Source organism: Nerophis ophidion, linkage group LG07 (assembly GCF_033978795.1).
Source record: "Nerophis ophidion isolate RoL-2023_Sa linkage group LG07, RoL_Noph_v1.0, whole genome shotgun sequence".
NCBI lineage: Eukaryota > Metazoa > Chordata > Actinopteri > Syngnathiformes > Syngnathidae > Nerophis > Nerophis ophidion.
This window is the reverse complement of record NC_084617.1, coordinates 58,339,164-58,356,439: the sequence shown is the minus strand read 5'-3', so window position 1 is coordinate 58,356,439 and position 17,276 is coordinate 58,339,164. Positions and strand designations below refer to the sequence as shown.

Genomic DNA, 17,276 nt, shown 5'->3' with positions numbered 1-17,276 from the left:
AAAATGCCCGATACTGATCGGTAACCGATCGATGGCCACATCCCTAGATTTAAATAATTATAAATAATTACAATATGTAACAATTGATTACTAGGACAGAAAGAAACACCACAAAATACTTCCTTATTGTCTGCCATCTGCTCTGTTGTCCACAAGTTACAGACATTTGTCTTAAACATTGTTTTATGTCTCAACAGATTTAACCCCGCACGATAAGAGCATTGTTGAACGGTTGAAAGTGATTTATAAAAAAATTTCTTTTATTGGCAAGTGAGAAACAATGAAAGATTATCATCACACTTCAACATCTCCGTCATGTAAATGCTGCCTCTTTGCTATAGGTCAGCACTGTAAATTAAAATATGTTCTTAAATGTATTTCCCTGGATAAATAAATGTTAAACAAATATCTGTATAAATACATGTAAACTAGGAAGTCTGAGTGTTGCTATGTGCTACAATTACCCAGATGTCTTAGCGGCGTGGGCAGAAACAGTGAGTAGTTCTGAACTATGCATGGGGATGACAATTTTGTCTTTTTTTGCAATAAAAGCTTAAACATAAGTGTTTATTGGACAGTTGATGTGTGTGTTTGAGCACCGCTCAGAGACAAATATAATTGACGAAAAAAATGCTGATTGGCCAAAATGTGTGTGGTCAGTTGTGAGCGTTGGACAAAGTTGCAAGGCTGGACATAATTTGGTGGGATTGGTTGAATTTGCGTGAATTGGCACAATAGTGTCACAGCGAAATCCTGGATTTACTGATTCATTGGCATCGTTATTTCGTATTATTGTGTGCAATTAGGCCAATGTTTTTCAACCACTGTGCCGCAGTACACTAGTGTGCCGTGAGATACAGTCTGGTATGCCGTGGGAGGTTATCTAATTTCACCCTTTAAGGTTAAAAATACTGCGATGAGGTGGCGACTTGTCCAGGGTGTACCCGCCTTCCGCCCGATTGTAGCTGAGATAGGCACCAGCGCCCCTCGCCACCCCAAAAGGAATAAGCGGTAGTAAATGGATGGATGAATGGGTTAAATAAATAAATTAAATGATAAATCGGTTGTACTTGTATAGCGCTTTTCTACCTTCAAGGTACTCAAAGCGCTTTGACACTATTTCCACATTTACCCTTTTACACACACATTCACACACTGATGGAGGGAGCTGCCATGCAAGGTGCTAACCAGCACCCGTTAGGAGAAAGGGTGAAGTGTCTTGCTCAGGACACAACGGACGTGACGAGGTTGATACTAGGTGGGTATTGAACCAAGGACCCTCGGGTTGCGCACGGCTCCTCTCCCACTGCGCCACGCTGTCCCTAAAAATATTTAAAAATATTTTTTGTAAACCAAAAATTATACTCTGCAAATAATGTCTTGTTAATGAGTGTCGTGCTGTCTAGAGCTCGGCAGAGTAACCATGTAATACTCTTCCATATCAGTAGGTGGTAGCTGGTAGCTATTTGCTTTGTAGATGTCGGGAACAGCGGGAGGCAGTGTGCAGGTAAAATGGTATCTAATGCTTAAACCAAAAATACACAAAAGGTGAGTGCCCCTAAGAAAAGGCATTGAAGCTTAGGGAAGGCTATGCAGAACCAAACCAAAACTGAACTGGCTACAAAGTCAACAAAAACAGAATGCTGGACGACAGCAAAGACTTACTGTGGAGCAAAGACGGCGTCCACAATGTACATCCGAACATGACATGACAATCAACAGTGTCCCCACAAAGAAGGATAAAACCAACGAAAATATTCTTGATTGCAAAAAAAAAGTAGATGTGGGAAACATCACTCAAAGGAAGACATGAAACTGCTTCAAGAAAAAAAAAAAAAAAAAAAGAGAAAATGACAATAAGTAAAACACTACACACGGGAAAACTGCAAAAAACTCAAAATAAGTCACGGCGTGATGTGACAGGTCGTGACAGTACACCTACTTTGAGACAAGAGCTATAGTGATGCATGCTTGGTTTTGGTTTAAAGTCGTATCCAACAATTGCGACGACGGCTTTTTACTGTCAACTGAGTTTAGTTTTTTAATGACTTCTACTGGTGGTGTGCCTCCGGATTTTTTCAATGCAAAAAATGTGCCGTGGCTCAAAAAAGTTTGAAAAACACTGTAGTAGGCTGCTATGCTGCATTATAGTGAGAGCTGGTTTGCCTTCTTACATTTCTCCTTCTTCTTTTAATAATATAGATGGCTGCAGAATGTGGAACCACTCGGAGCCTATCTGGGTGTCAGTGCGCCACTTGTCCCCGGGGAGCGATGCAGTGGCGGCCCAGTGGAGCCAGAAGACGCTGGACAAACATGGAGGCTGGAGCCAAGAGGGATGCCAGCTGGTGCACAGTGACAGCAGCACCTCCACCATGCGTTGTTCTCAGCTTGGCAACTATGCTGTGTTGCATGTATGAAATCACACTCTGAGCCTCCCCAGTGAATTAAAGGCCTACTGAAACCCACTACTACCCACCACGCAGTCTAATAGTTTATATATCAATGATGAAATATTAACATTGCAACACATGCCAATACGGCCTTTTTAGTTCACTACATTCCAATTTTAAATTTCCCGGGAGTTTCGTCCTTGAAACGTCGTGTAATGATGACGTGTACGCAAGACGTCACGGGTTTTTAGGAAGTATGAGCGCTGCGCACACACACAGCTAAAAGTCGTCTGCTTTAACGGCATAATTACACAGTATTTTGGAGCTCTGTGTTGCTGAATCTTTTACAATTCGGTCAATTAATATTGGAGAAGTCACAGTAAAAAGATGGAGTTGGGAAGCTTTAGCCTTTAGCCACACAAACACACGGTGATTCCTTGTTTAAAATTCCTGGAGGTGAAACGTTACTATGGATCAGAGCGTGGTCAAGCCAACATGAATCAAGACGGAATGTCAACCAGCAGGTTTCGGTGAGAAAATTCTGGTTAAAAAGTCAGTTCTTACCGGAGAAAAGCTGAACTTGTGCCGTCCATACGTTGCTGCCGTCGACTCCCCTGAGACACTGCGCGTCAAGACACCCGTGGAGACACCCTTCCGACTATCAGGTACTATTTAACTCACTAAAACACTAGCAACACAATAGAAAGATAAGGGATTTCCCAGAATTATCCTATTAAATGTGTCTAAAAACATCGGAATCCGTCCCAATCGCGTTTTTTTTTTCTTTCTAGTCCGTCGCTATCAATATCCTCAAACACAAATCTTTCATCCTCGCTCAAATTATTGGGGAAATTGTCGTTTTCTCGGTCCGAATAGCACTTTTTGTTGGAGGCTCCCATTATAAACATTGTGAATATGTGAGGAGCCCTCAACATGTGACGTCATCGTCTGCGACTTCCGGTAGAGGCAGGGCTTTTCTCTTAACACCGACAGTTGCAAACTTTATCGTGGATGTTCTCTACTAAATCCTTCCAGCAAAAATATGGCAATATCGCGAAATGATCAAGTATGACACATAGAATGGACCTGCTATCCCCCGTTTCAATAAGAAAAATAGGCCTTTAAGTCGGACTGTAATTCACGTTTTTTTTTTTTCTTGTCCAGGAGGTGCCAAATTTCCCCAACGCTAGACCTGTTTCTGTCAGTGTGCTCCACCCTGTGGTGTATGCCTGTACTGCAATACTCCTCCTTTGCCTCTTCACCATCATCATCACTCACATACTACACCACAGGTATATCATACAAAGCTACACACACACAGGCCAAACACTCATGTCTGTTTTTTTCCTCAACAGTTCCATTCACATTTCAAGAAAAAGCTGGCACACATTACTGAACACCTGCTTTCACATCGCCATGACAACAGCCATCTACGCTGGAGGCATAAGTTTGACCAGCTACCCGATTGTTTGTCAAGCTGTAAGTGCATTCTTGCTATTCCATCCTGTCATGAGTGCAGTAGGCTTGACATGTGAGCAATGTGCAACAGGTGGGCATCGCCTTGCACTATTCCTCGCTGTCGACTTTGCTGTGGATCGGGGTCAGTGCCAGGGTCATCTACAAAGAAGCTATGTGGAGAATGCCGCGGCAACAGGAAGGGGATCCCTCTGTTCCGCCTACTCAGCGACCTATGCTCAGGTCAGAGCAAGAACACCTCACCTTCAGCCTCCTCTCGTACCATAAGAGTGTTGCGAGCAGTCAATACGGTTTAACGTTTGGACAGATGCAGATGTCCTTGTGCTCGACCACCCATTACGCCCACCATGAAATGAGTCATTGTACCCGACAACCAAAGTCCCTCTGTTTTTAGGAAACCTTGAAGGCTTTCTGTATAAGACACAAAAAGCAATAAACCGAGATGAAGCAGGCGAGAAGAATGTATGAATCCAGTAAAACCGGTTTGCTGTAAATCTAAATGGGAGATTCAGTGTTCCCAAATAATTCCTTCTGTTTCGCCTCCCCCTGGCCTCATCCTGCCCCTGTGATCCCGGAGCAAAGATCATGCACAGTGCTTCTCCTCCAGTCCGCCTTTGTTGCCGCTATAAGGCACCGCTCCGCAATAAATTATTGCCCGTGCTGACCTTTGCCCGGGATCACACGGCTCTATTCATATACCAGAGACATGACTCAGGCTTGCATGTATAAAATGTGTGTTTTTGCTCTCATTCAAGGTTCTATTTAATAGCTGGTGGAGTCCCTCTTATTATTTGTGGGATCACGGCAGCTGTCAATGTCAGCAACTACGGAGACAACAGCCCTTAGTGAGTCCTCGTCTTTTTGGTCCTTCGACCCCCTTGACCTGAAGTTGTTATGTTTAGTGCCAAAGTGGCTAATTCTGTGAATGATGTTCTTGTTCTGCTGCTACCCTTCGTGAATTTTTACTGCTACTCTTGCAGCTGCTGGCTAGTGTGGCGCCCAAGCCTGGGGGCTTTCTTTGTCCCGGCGAGCCTGGTGGTGTTGGTGACCTGGATCTACTTCCTGTGCACTGTGTTCTGCCTAAGGCGTCGGGCAACCAAAGAATGCACCGGAACCACTTTGCCCTCTCCTGTGACTGAGAGTCAGCCCGCACTGGCAGGGAGCATCAGCCTCCGCTCTACGGATTCGGTTCTGGGTCCTATAAACACTAATGTGGCTCTGGAGGACCAGTACCCACTGAAAACACAGTTTTTAGTACTGGTGGCCACCCACTTCCTGTTTTTGACCCTGTGGTGCTGCGGGGCCATGGCAGTGTGGCTGACCGGGCACAGCAGCTTGTTGTTTAGTTCACTGTACGGAATGGTCGCCATAGCCTTAGGGGTGTTCCTGGTGGTGCACCACTGCTTCCGACGTGCGGATGTGCAAGCTTCCTGGCTGCCCTGCTGCCCGGGTCATGGCCACTCCCATCCTGTGTCTACCTACGCCCACACCTGCACCACAGGAACCGGAGTACAAACCTCTGAGCAGGGGTCGCAACTGCTCATCAGCTGCCACCCACCTGGTGACTCGCACAACTCCTCGTCTGCCAGGTCGTCGTCCACACCCAGTGGTATCAGCAGTGTCGGACCTGGGCCCTGCAAGCTCACTAACCTGCTGCAGGTGGCGCAAGACACGCCGAGCAACACTTCGTGGGCCGCTGCCGCGAACAATACCGGCACCAGCACCGACAATGTCACCAAGCCAACAAACAGTACTCTTCCCGGCACAAACTCTGCAGTACATCCTCAGAGAAGGAAAGTAAATAGTAGGACTAAGCAAGGCAGTAGCCAGCATCACCATCGAGGTGAAGGCAGAGGTCACTATTGCCTCAAAGCTCTAAGGACGGCGGGAGGTGGGGGCAGCCTCGGAGCTCTGGGTCCTCCAGGCTTGGAGCACCTCAGCTCATCACATGCGGTTCATAAACAAGCCACCAGTGAGAACGGGAGCATCCATCACAGCCTCCCAGAGAGCCGTGCAGGCCCGCTGACGAACGGAAAGCGGGTGGGTGAGCCCGTGGCCACCAGCCCTTCAGAAGGCAGCGACGGGGGGAGCAGTGGCAGCCGCAAACCCTACCCTCTTCTTCCCTCCGTGGCCAGCAGGGCAGCCATGAATGGAGCCCAGAGACGATGCATCAGCAGGGACAATCTGAAACTGGCAGCCGCTGCAGAGCGGGATGCCAAGCGCTGCTCCTACCCTTTGAACAGCGTCACCACGACTGTGCCGGGGGCAGCAGCCTCAAACGGTACCCTGAAAAACTCCATTCTCCAGCTAGAAATTGAAGTTAGCGGCACAGATCAATCCCAAAGTTCTGTCGGAGTGAAGAACAGTTTATGGAAGAGCGAAACCACAGTGTAAATTGTACATAGACGTCAGTTGTGAATGTGTTCTATTTTACAGTCTTTTAAAGGGGTCATATAACGCAAAACCAACTTTTCTTGCCTATTGGTAGGTAGGTTTTTATTGTCATTGCACAAGTACAACAAAACTTTTTTTCCAGCACTAACCCGTTCAAGATCAGACAAACAAACTGTACAAGGTTACAGAACAGGAACGCTGATGGGTCGCCCCTTAAAAGATGGGAAATAGGTCAGTGCTGGGGAAGGATGAGTAAAAAAATACAATCTCGATCTTAGGAGCCCAGTCTGGCGGGGGAAAAAAACTCCACAGCGAAGCACATACACATATTACAACATACATCTCGAGATATCAAGGAACAGAGGGGAAGGAGTGGAGTCACGGTGGCAGGCTGCAGATCTTCAGGCGCTGCCTCCTAAGGGATGGACGGATACCGGTACCGGTTTACTGTGTATTTGGGGTCGCCACATTTCTGTAAAATTGTAATCCAAACTATGGAGGAGTGGTGGAGATTGTAATAAAACACGTTTACCTCTTTCCTAACAAGCCGTTTGGAATTTGAGACCATTGTGAAAAATTTTGCCTGAGGTTACATCAGCGGATATCTCCATATGTGGTGCGGATATTTTTTGTCTCTCCTCTCGTTGTGAGGCAGACTCGCTCGTACATGCACATGCATGCTAAAATCCTGCGTTGTTGCCATTTATAATAAAAAAAATAGCGTGTGGTTCTAACTTATAAGTGTCCGTAGACTTGAGGGCTAAAAACTACAACTGAGAACTACTTTGGCAAGTAAAAAAGACTCTTACAAAACAGTGCATTCTGAAGGGAGTCAGAAAGTGACTTGAAAATGGTCTAAAACAGTGGTTCTCAAACTTATTTCACCAAGTACCTCCACAGAAAAAACTTGGTTCTCCAACCACATCCATGAAGACAAACATTAAAATACAGTATTGTAGGCAGAGGTTTTATTTAACAAGTTTTGACCACTGTAACATTACACACAATTTAAACAGTAACACTGTGTTTGGAAAATAAAACAAAATTCTATTGATTTTTTTTTTTTAAATAAAACACTGCAACAATTTAATTACTACATTTAGGAGCCTGTGCCATAATTTGAGAATCACTGATCTAAAAAAACTTATGCAACATTTTTACCAAAGCACCACCATCACTTTGTTATGTAGAACAAAAGGAAGTGCTTTAAATGTAGGGGGAAAAAACCCATAATATGACCCCTTTAAATGAGACAATTAGGTCAGATATTTCCACCGCTTATTATAATTTATAAACAATTAAAGATTCCAGAAAGCCACACTGGTACTTTTGTTTCAGTGGTAGAGAACTTGATGTGAAATTGTAAAAAGAAAATCAGTCAAATAGGTTTTTAAAAAAGATAGGTGTTTATTTTATTCAGATGACAGTATTTCAAAAGTATGCAAATATTGATTTGTGATTTGAGATGTTTAATGAGAGATTTTTTTTCTATGCATTTCGGAAGACTGTTCATTTCTATAGCACAGCGTTATGCAATTACTTTGATATGTTTGCTTTAAGTATTTTTTGCATGAGCGTTTTGTTTGTGTGTGTGTGTGTGTGTGTTTGCGTACGTGCGTGTGGATTTTGGCTGTACATAATGTCAATTAAAACAAAGTTATGTGGGACCTTTGAATACAGGATGCAAAATATATATTCTGTTTGTATGTAATCCTTTCAGCACTGAAACACAGTTTCTTGTATCAAAAGAAATCATTAAAAAATATAATAAAATCAGGACAAATATTTAACATTTACATTTCCACAATTAAAAAACTGTATTACAGTCAATAGACAGGTGGAATGCTTGAATTGCATGTTTGACTGCCCCCTTCTGGACGGGATTGGATTAGCTGCAACAGTTTGGAAAAGCATACATACAGATGTAGGAATAATGCCCATCCATCCATATATATATATATATATATATATATATATATATATATATATATATATATATATATATATATATATATCCAGCCATCCATTCTCTACCGCTTATTCCCTTTTGGGGTCACGGGGGGCGCTGGCGCCTATCTCAGCTACAATCGGGCGGAAGGCGGGGTACACCCTGGACAAGACGCCACCTCATCGCAGGGCCAACACAGATAGACAACATTCACACTCACATTCACACACTAGGGCCAATTTAGTGTTGCCAATCAACCTATCCCCAGGTGCATGTCTTTGGAGGTGGGAGGAAGCCGGAGTACCCGGAGGGAACCCACGCATTCACGGGGAGAACATGCAAACTCCACACAGAAAGATCCCGAGCCTGGGATTGAACCCAGGACTGCAAGACCTTCGTATTGTGAGGCAGACGCACTAACCCCTCTGCCACCGTGAAGCCCCTGTAGGAATAATGTTAAGACAAATCTAATCCTCACCAAATCTTACATGATTCTGAATACACTTAAAATAAGTATATATTATCAATCCATAAGTCAATGTTTATTCATATAGCCTTAAATCACAAGTGTCTCAAAGGGCTGCACAAGCCACAACGACATCCTCGTTTCAGATCCCACATCAGGGCAAGGAAATACTCAACCCGGTGGGATGACAATGAGAAACCTTGGTGCAATGGACATCGAGTGGGTCTACCATAATATTAAGTGTGTGTGTGTATATATATATATATTAGCATATGTTTATTCAGATATTGTGCATATTTTTTTCAGATTTGTCAGTTGTCATTTTCAGTTGTATCAGTTCCAGCAGCATCTGAACTGCATAAGTCAATATAACTGTTGCATGTTCTACCAAGGAAGTTGCATTAACAGGAACTTGGGCTTCCGTTATGGATGGTATTGTAATCGCCCGTTCTCATTGTTTGAAGGGATGTCTTTGTGAAATACACAGAATGATATAGCATGTGTACCAGATCCGAATATGGACACTTTACTGGATTTAAGAGAGGATCGCAGATTTTCATCCATTAAATTTAGAATTTTGTGAGGGTGTGCATGTGTGTGGGCAATGGCAGCTAAAATATAAAAAAATCAAAGAGTCCTATTTTATTAACTGGCAATTTTATCATTGATCCATTCGCTTATCTTAAAAGCAATATGGATACTGAGCTCTGAGTATTTGGCCACCTGCCTTAACTCACATATAAAGTGCAATCCCATTCCTAACCCATAAGGTTCAATATGATGTTGATTCAGCTTTTGCAGCTATTACAGCTTCAACTCTTCTGGGAAGGCTGTCCACAAGGTTGCGGAGTGTGTTTATAGGAATTTTCCACCATCCTTCCTAAAGCGCATTGGTGAGGTCACAAGAAAGCCTGGCTCTCAGTCTTTGTTTTACTTCATCCCAAAGGTGTTCTATCGAGTTCAGGTCAGGACTCTGTGCAGGTCAGTCAAGTTCATCCGTCTTAATGGACCTTGCTTTGTGTACTGGTGCACAGTCATGTTAGAAGAGGAAGGGGCCCGCTCCAAATTGTTCCCACAAGGTTGGGAACATGGAATTGTCCAAAATGTTTTGGTGTCCTGGAGCATTAAAAGTTCCTTTCACTGGAACTAAGGGGCCAAGCCCAACTAATGAAAAACAACCCCACACCATAATTTCTCCTCCACCAAATTTCACACTCGGCACAATGCTGTCCGAAATGTACTGTTCTCCTGGCAATATCCAAACCCAGACTCGTCCATCAGATTGCCAGATGGAAAAGCATGATTATCACTACAGAGAACGCGTCTCCACCGCTCCAGAGTCCAGTGGCCAAGTGCTTTACACCACTGCATCCGACGCTTTGCATTGGACTTGGTGATGTATGGCTTAGATGCAGCTGCACGGCCATGGAAACCTATTTCATGAAGCTCTCTGTGTATTTATAAGGTCACGTGAAGTTTGGAGTTCTGTAGCAACCAACTGTGCAGAAAGTCTTTGCACTATGCGCTTCAGCATCCACTTACCCCTCTCTGTCAGTGTGCGTGGCCTACCACTAGGTGGCTGAGTAGCTGTTGTTACCAAACTCTTCCATTTTCTTATGATAAAGTCGACATTGACTTTGGGATATTTAGGAGCGAGGAAATTTCACGACTGGATTTGTTGCACAGGTGGCATCCTATGACAGTTCCACGCTGGAAATCACTGAGCTCCTGAGAGCGGCCCATTCTTTCACAAATGTTTGTAGAAACAGTCTCCATGCCTAAGTGCTTGATTTTATACACCTGATTCTGATCATTTGGATGGGTGGCCAAATACATTTGGCGATATATATGTATTTCATAAAATAAGCAAAATAGTGTGCCAACAGAACAAGTGAAATATTGCTTACAGGGTAATCACAATCTCACAAGGAATTTGACTTGTTAGACTGTGCTCTCTTTGTACAATGTAAACAATAAATAATAACAATTAAGTGAAATATACAAGTACTTAAAGAGCTAATATGTGCAAGGCCATTAAAATGATATGAATACATCTGAATACAGAGAATCTGGAAAATGTTCACAGTGTTTCACTTTTTTCATGTCTTTGATTGATTGATTGAAACTTTTATTAGTAGATTGCACAGTACAGTACATATTCTGTACATTTGACCACGAAATGGTAACACCTGCATAAGTCTTTCAACTTGTTTAAGTCGGGGTCTACGTTAATCAATTCATGGTAAATTCATCTTATGTTACAGCCTTATTCCATAATGGACAATGTGAAAAAAACTGATGTACTGTATATTTCAGATTATATTATATATGTAGCATCATCTACAAAAATAGAAATAATTACTATTGCAACATCTAGTGGACACACTTAGAAAAGCAGTTTCCTTCATTCAAATTTCGGCTCATTTTTATACGTAGCAAACTCATCCTGCGGGCCGGATAAAACCTGTTCGCGTGCCTGATTCGGCCTTCGGGGCCGTACGTGCGAAACCCCTGATTTAATGTATTGTTCCAGCTGGCCAGATTGAAAAGATTAACGGGCTGCATGTGGCCCCCGGGCCTTAATTTGCCTAGGGCTGATCTAATACCAAACAGTTAGAGGGACAGTATTGGTCATAACAATGCTGATACTGATACTTTTTTACATAAGTGACTGATCCAATTTTTGATCCCAATTATAATTGGACAAAAACACAGGAATTAAATATTTTATGAGTGTGAATGTTGTCTGTTTATCTGTTGGGCCTGCGATGAGGTGGCGACTTGTCCACGATGTCCACCGCCTTCCGCCCAGATGCAGCTGAGATAGGCTCCAGCGACCCCGAACGGGACAAGTGGTAGAAGATGGATGGATGGATGAGTGCGAATGTTGTCTGTTTATCTGTGTTGGCCCTGCGATGAGATGGCGACTTGTCCAGGGTGTATTCCGCCTTCCGCCCGGATGCAGCTAAGATAGGCTCCAGCACCCCCCGCGACCGCAAAAGGGACAAGCGGTAGAAAATGAATGGATGAGTGCGAATGTTGTCGTTTATCTGTTGGCCCTGTGATGAGGTGGCGACTTGTCCAAGGCGTACCCCGCTTTCCGCCTGGATGCAGCTGACATAGGCTCCAGCACCCCTTCTGCGACCCTAAAAGGGACAAGCGGTAGAAAATGGATGGATGGATGAGTGCGGATGTTGTCTGTTTATCTGTGTTGGCCCTGCGATGAGATGGCGACTTGTCCAGGGTGTACAACGCTTCCCGCCCAGATGCAGCTGAGATAGGCTCCAGCACCCCCTGCCACCCCAAAAAAGGGACAAGCGGTAAAAAATGGATGGATGGATGAGTGCGAATGTTGTCTGTTTATTTGTGTTGGCCCTGCGATGAGGTGGTGACTTGTCCAGGGTGTACCCCGCCTTCCGCCCGATTGTAGCTGAGATAGGCGCCAGCGCCCTCCGCGACCCCAAAAGGGAATAAGCGGTAGAAAATGGAAAATGGCCCTGCGATGAGATGGCGACTTGTCCAGTGTGTACACCGCCTTCTGCCCGGATGCAGCTGAGATAGGCTCCAGCGGCCCCCAAGACCTCAAAAGGGACAAGCGGTAGAAAATGGATGGATGAGTGCGAATGTTGTCGTTTATCTGTTGGCCCTCCGATGAGGTGGCGACTTGTCCAGGGTGTACACCGCCTTCCGCCCGGATGCAGCTGGCATAGGTTCCAGCACCCCTCCTGAGACCCCAAAAGGGACAAGCGGTAGAAAAAAGGATGTATGGATGTATGGATATACAAATGGACAGGATTTTAGATATTATAACGTGTAGGCTTTGTTGTTGTCCTACTTTGTACTAGGAATCAATGTGATATCCTATTATTTCATTTTTTGAAAAAATATCAGTGTAAAAAAAAAAAGTAGGTCGTGTCGTCTTTAATCAGCCTTACGTGTGAATCCACTGACGTGTGCATTTGTTCTCCACACATGACTCATCTATAAACTGAATCAGTGCTTCATCTCGTTGGTTAACGGTTAACTACTATTGACGCCCTCTGCCATTACTGTCCAATCAGCGAGAGGCTTGAAATATAGACAGCCAGCCTCAGCCAATGAAATGTCGGTGTGCGGCGTGCCCCAATGTGAACAATAAACAACACGGAAGTAAGCCATTAACTTTCGGCAACGCAGAATGAAGAAGTCGCTTGCGACATTTTACGAAAGCGTCCTAAAATAAGTACCTGTACTGTTTGTCAGCCTTTACTTCCGTCGTCTGGAGGTTTAGCTCGTATCGCTACGAGGAGGAGGGGGAAGAACTCGACACCAACCTGCGCTCGGTAACTTTACACCTCTGTGTCAGCGGTACCTCACAACACCGCCGGGAGCCTCCCTGCCACAGTCGCATTCGGTCCACGTCCCGCGGCCATGTCCCTGGTCGACTCCAGCCAGCAGTGGTTCCCCACCAGCGTCCAGGTCACGGTGCACCAGGCTCGGAACCTCCGCGCCAAGGGCAAACATGACAGCAACGACGCCTACGCCATCATCCAGGTGGCCAAAGACAAGTTTTCCACCTCGGTGGTGGAGAAGAGCAAGGCCCCGATGTGGAAGGAGGAGGCTTCCTTCGACTTGCCTCTCTTCCACCCGGGCAACGTCGAGCGCTGCACGCTGTACCTCGTCGTCATGCACCGAGTCCAGGGCGGACTCGACAAGTTCCTGGGCCAAGCGGTGGTCAACTTACTAGACCTGCACGAAAACACGGCTCGTCATAAACCAGCGTAAGTGATAACGCCATTATCAGTGTGCAAAGGGTCTTTCCTACAGATATTATTTGCTCATTAGTCAGGTGCATCAATCATACTTGCCAACCTTGAGACCTCAGAATTTGGAGGGGGTATATATATTTTCAAGTATATATATATATATATATATATATATATATATATATATATATATATATATATATTAGCCCTAGTGTCCATCCATCCATCTTCTTCCGCTTATCCGAGGTCGGGTCGCGGGGGCAGCAGCCTAAGCAGGGAAGCCCAGACTTCCCTCTCCCCAGCCACTTCGTCTTGCTCAGGGGTGTCGAACTTAAAGGCCTACTGAAATGAGATTGTCTTATTTAAATGGGGATAGCAGGTCCATTCTATGTGTCATACTGGATCATTTCGCGATATTGCCATATTTTTGCTGAAAGGATTTAGTAGAGAACATCCACGATAAAGTTTGCAACTTTCGGTGCTAAGAGAAATGTCCTGCCTCTACCGGAAGTTGCAGACGATGACGTCACATGTTGACGGCTCCTCACATATTCACATTGTTTTTAATGGGAGCCAACAACAAAAAGTGCTATTCGGACCGAGAAAACGACAATTTCCCCAATATTTTGAGCGAGGATGAAAGATTCGTGTTTGAGGATATTGATAGCGACGGACTAGAAAAACAAAAAAAAAGTTAAAAAAAAAAACACGATTGCATTGGGATGGATTCCGATGTTTTTAGAGACATTTATTAGGTTAATTCTGGGAAATCCTTTATCTTTCTATTGTATTGCTAGTGTTTTAGTAAGTTGAATAGTACCTGAGAGTCGGAGGTGTTTGTCCACCGGTGTGTTGACGCGCAGTGTGTCGGGGAAGTCGACAGCAGCTGTACGGACGGCACAAGCTCAGCTGATATCCGGTAAGTAGCGACTTTTTAACCACAATTTTCTCACCGAAACCTGCTGGTTGACATTTGGTAGGGATCCATGTCCGCTTCACCGCGCGCTGATCCATAGTAAAGATTCACCTCCAGGAATTTTAAACAAGGAATCACCGTGTGTTTGTGTGGCTAAAGGCTAAAGCTTCCCAACTCCATCTTTCTACTGTGACTTCTCCAATATTAATTGAACAAAATGCAAAAGATTCAGCAACACAGACCTACAAAATACTGTGTAATTATGCCGTTAAAGCAGATGACTTTTAGCTGTGTGTGTGCGCAGCGCTCATACTTTCTAAAAACCCGTGACGTCTTGCGTACACGTCATCATTACACGACATTTTCAAGAAAAAACTCCCAGGAAATTTAAAATTGCATTTTAGTAAACTAAAAAGGCTGTATTGGCATGTGTTGCAATGTTAATATTTCGTCATTGATATATAAACTATCAGACTGCGTGGTGGGTAGTAGTGGGCGTCAGTAGGCCTTTAGGCCCACGAACAGGTTTTATCCGGCCCGCGAGATGAGTTGGCTAAATATACCATGAATTGATTAACGTGGACCCCGACTTAAACAAGTTGAAAAACTTATTGGGGTGTTACCATTTAGAGGTCAATAGTACGGAATATGTACTGTACTGTGCAATCTACTAATAAAAGTTTCAATCAATCAATCAAAGTATAAAAATTAGCCAAAATTTTGGAATGGAAGAAACCGCTGTTCTAAATGTGTCCACTGGATGTCGCAATAGCAATTCTTTCTACCCTTTATGGATAATGCTACATATGAAAAGAAAGAAAGAAATAAACCACATGATGTAAGTGCACCAGTCGAGGAAATTGAGCAAACTACTTAAAAAACATCCTGTAATTTGAATTTGATATTATTTGTTTATTTTGATAGATTGAGAATTAACACTAATGAGTTGACTGATTAACATTATCACATAATTTATTCAGAAAGTATAAATAATGACAAAGATAGAATACTATTAATCGCAACATGTAAAAAAATCAATATTATGATTTGCACATTTTCAGAACGTGCTTGTTCTATTTTTAATACATTTTAAATTGAAGTTGTCTTTATTTTTAAGTTATCGTGCCATGATTTTAGCTGTCCGGCCCACTTGGGAGTAGATTTTTCTCCATGTGGCCCCCGATCTAAAATGTTTTTGACACAGCTGGTCTAGCTCTTCCCGGGGGATCCCGAGGCGTTTCCAGGCCAGCCGGGAGACATAGTCTTCCCAACGTGTCCTGGGTCTTCCCCGTGGCCTCCTACTAGCTGGACGTGCCCTAAACACCTCCCTAGTAAGGCGTTCGGGTGGCATCCTGACCGGATGCCCAAACCACCTCATCTGGCTCCTCTCGATGTGGAGGAGCAGCGGCTTTACTTTGTGTTCCTCCCGGATGACAGAGCTTCTCACCCTATCTCTAAGGGAGAGCCCCGCCACACGGCGGAGGAAACTCATTTTGGCCGCTTGTACCCGTGATCTTATCCTTTCGGTCATGACCCAAAGCTCATGACCATAGGTGAGGATGGGAACGTAGATCGACCGGTAAATTGAGAGCTTTGCATTCCGGCTCAGCTCCTTCTTCACCAAAATGGATCGGTACAACGTCCGCATTACTGAAGACGCCGCACCGATCCGCCTGTCAATCTCACAATCCACTCTTCCCTCACTCGTGAACAAGACTCCTATGTACTTGAACTCCTCCACTCGGGGCAGTGTCTCAACCCGGAGATGGCCCTAGTGTGTGACTGTGAATGTTGTCTATCTGTGTTGGCCCTGCGATGAGGTGGCGACTTCTCTGCCTGATATTAGCTGAGATAGGCACCGGCGCCCCCCGCGACCCCAAGGGGAATAAGCGGTCGTATATATATATATATATATATATATATATATATATATATATATATATATATATATAATCCGTTCATGAAGTAGTATATCTGTTCGGTCATCGTGGAGTAATTGAGTCTGTTTCGCTGATTGGAGAGCTAGCTTCTCAAGCTAGTGTGTTCATGATGATTGCTTTGGTTTTGTTTGATCAACTGTTTTACTGCCGTGTTACAGACACCGTTTGCAAACATGTAATGTATGTAAATAAATGGGTTGATAAATAAATGGGTTGTACTTTTATAGCGCTTTTCTACCTTCAAGGTACTCAAAGCGCTTTGACACTACTTCCACATTTACCCATTCACACACACATTCACACACTGATGGAGGGAGCTGCCATGCAAGGCGCCAACCAGCACCCATCAGGAGCAAGGGTGAAGTGTCTTGCTCAGGACACAACGGACATGACGAGGTTGGTACTAGGTGGGATTTGAACCAGTGACCCTCGGGTTGCGCACGGCCACTCTCCCACTGCGCCACGCCGTCCCTAAAATAAACATTATGCAACTGGTAAATAAACATTTACCAAATCTTTCTGCGTAAATAACTAATTTCGCAACATATATATCTGCGGCTTATAGTCCGGTGTGTCTACTACAGTATATGGAAAACTTTTTTTCTTTCTAAAATTTAGTGGGTGCGGTTAATATACCGGTGTGCATTTAGGCTATAGCTCATGTGCTAACCAGTAGCTACAGTAAGTATGTTCCGTCCAGTCCAAGCAATAGCACATGGCTAATTGCCCTTTTTTTGTTTTTATAAAACAAGTTTTCAATTGTCGTCTTTTCTCTATCAATGAATCAATCAGTTTATTTATATAGCCCTAAATCACAAATGTCTCAAAGGACTATCAGTTGTGTGTTCTCTCTGTGACAAACCTAGCTGATGTCTGGTTCAGAGCTCATATGTTGGTGTAAAAGCCAGATAGTTTGAACTAGGCTCACCCTAAAATCAATGTTTCACATTGTTGCTGGCAATTCTGCACATTCTTCCCAGCCATTAACTCAGCGCGCTATC

General features: G+C 44.1%; 2 protein-coding genes across 5 annotated transcripts in view; both read left to right on the top strand.

Moving 5' to 3' along the window:
- adgra2 (adhesion G protein-coupled receptor A2) overlaps window positions 1–8,033 on the top strand; it is a 144,033-nt gene extending 136,000 nt beyond the window's left edge. For all 3 annotated transcript variants that reach the window (XM_061906693.1, XM_061906692.1, XM_061906694.1), the window contains 6 exons: window positions 2,203–2,411; window positions 3,555–3,682; window positions 3,746–3,869; window positions 3,940–4,088; window positions 4,622–4,711; window positions 4,847–8,033. In XM_061906693.1, the coding sequence (XP_061762677.1) occupies window positions 2,203–2,411; window positions 3,555–3,682; window positions 3,746–3,869; window positions 3,940–4,088; window positions 4,622–4,711; window positions 4,847–6,260 (2,114 nt within the window). In that variant the 3' untranslated portion in view covers window positions 6,261–8,033. The remainder of the gene's footprint in view (window positions 1–2,202; window positions 2,412–3,554; window positions 3,683–3,745; window positions 3,870–3,939; window positions 4,089–4,621; window positions 4,712–4,846) is intronic.
- A 4,779-nt stretch (window positions 8,034–12,812) lies between these two features.
- The window catches only part of rab11fip1a (RAB11 family interacting protein 1 (class I) a), a 31,198-nt gene continuing 26,734 nt past the window's right edge, over window positions 12,813–17,276 (top strand). The window contains exon 1 of one of the 2 annotated variants that reach the window (XM_061906691.1): window positions 12,813–13,434. In XM_061906691.1, the coding sequence (XP_061762675.1) occupies window positions 13,085–13,434 (350 nt within the window). In that variant the 5' untranslated portion in view covers window positions 12,813–13,084. The remainder of the gene's footprint in view (window positions 13,435–17,276) is intronic. The other variant, XM_061906690.1, reaches the window with a different exon arrangement.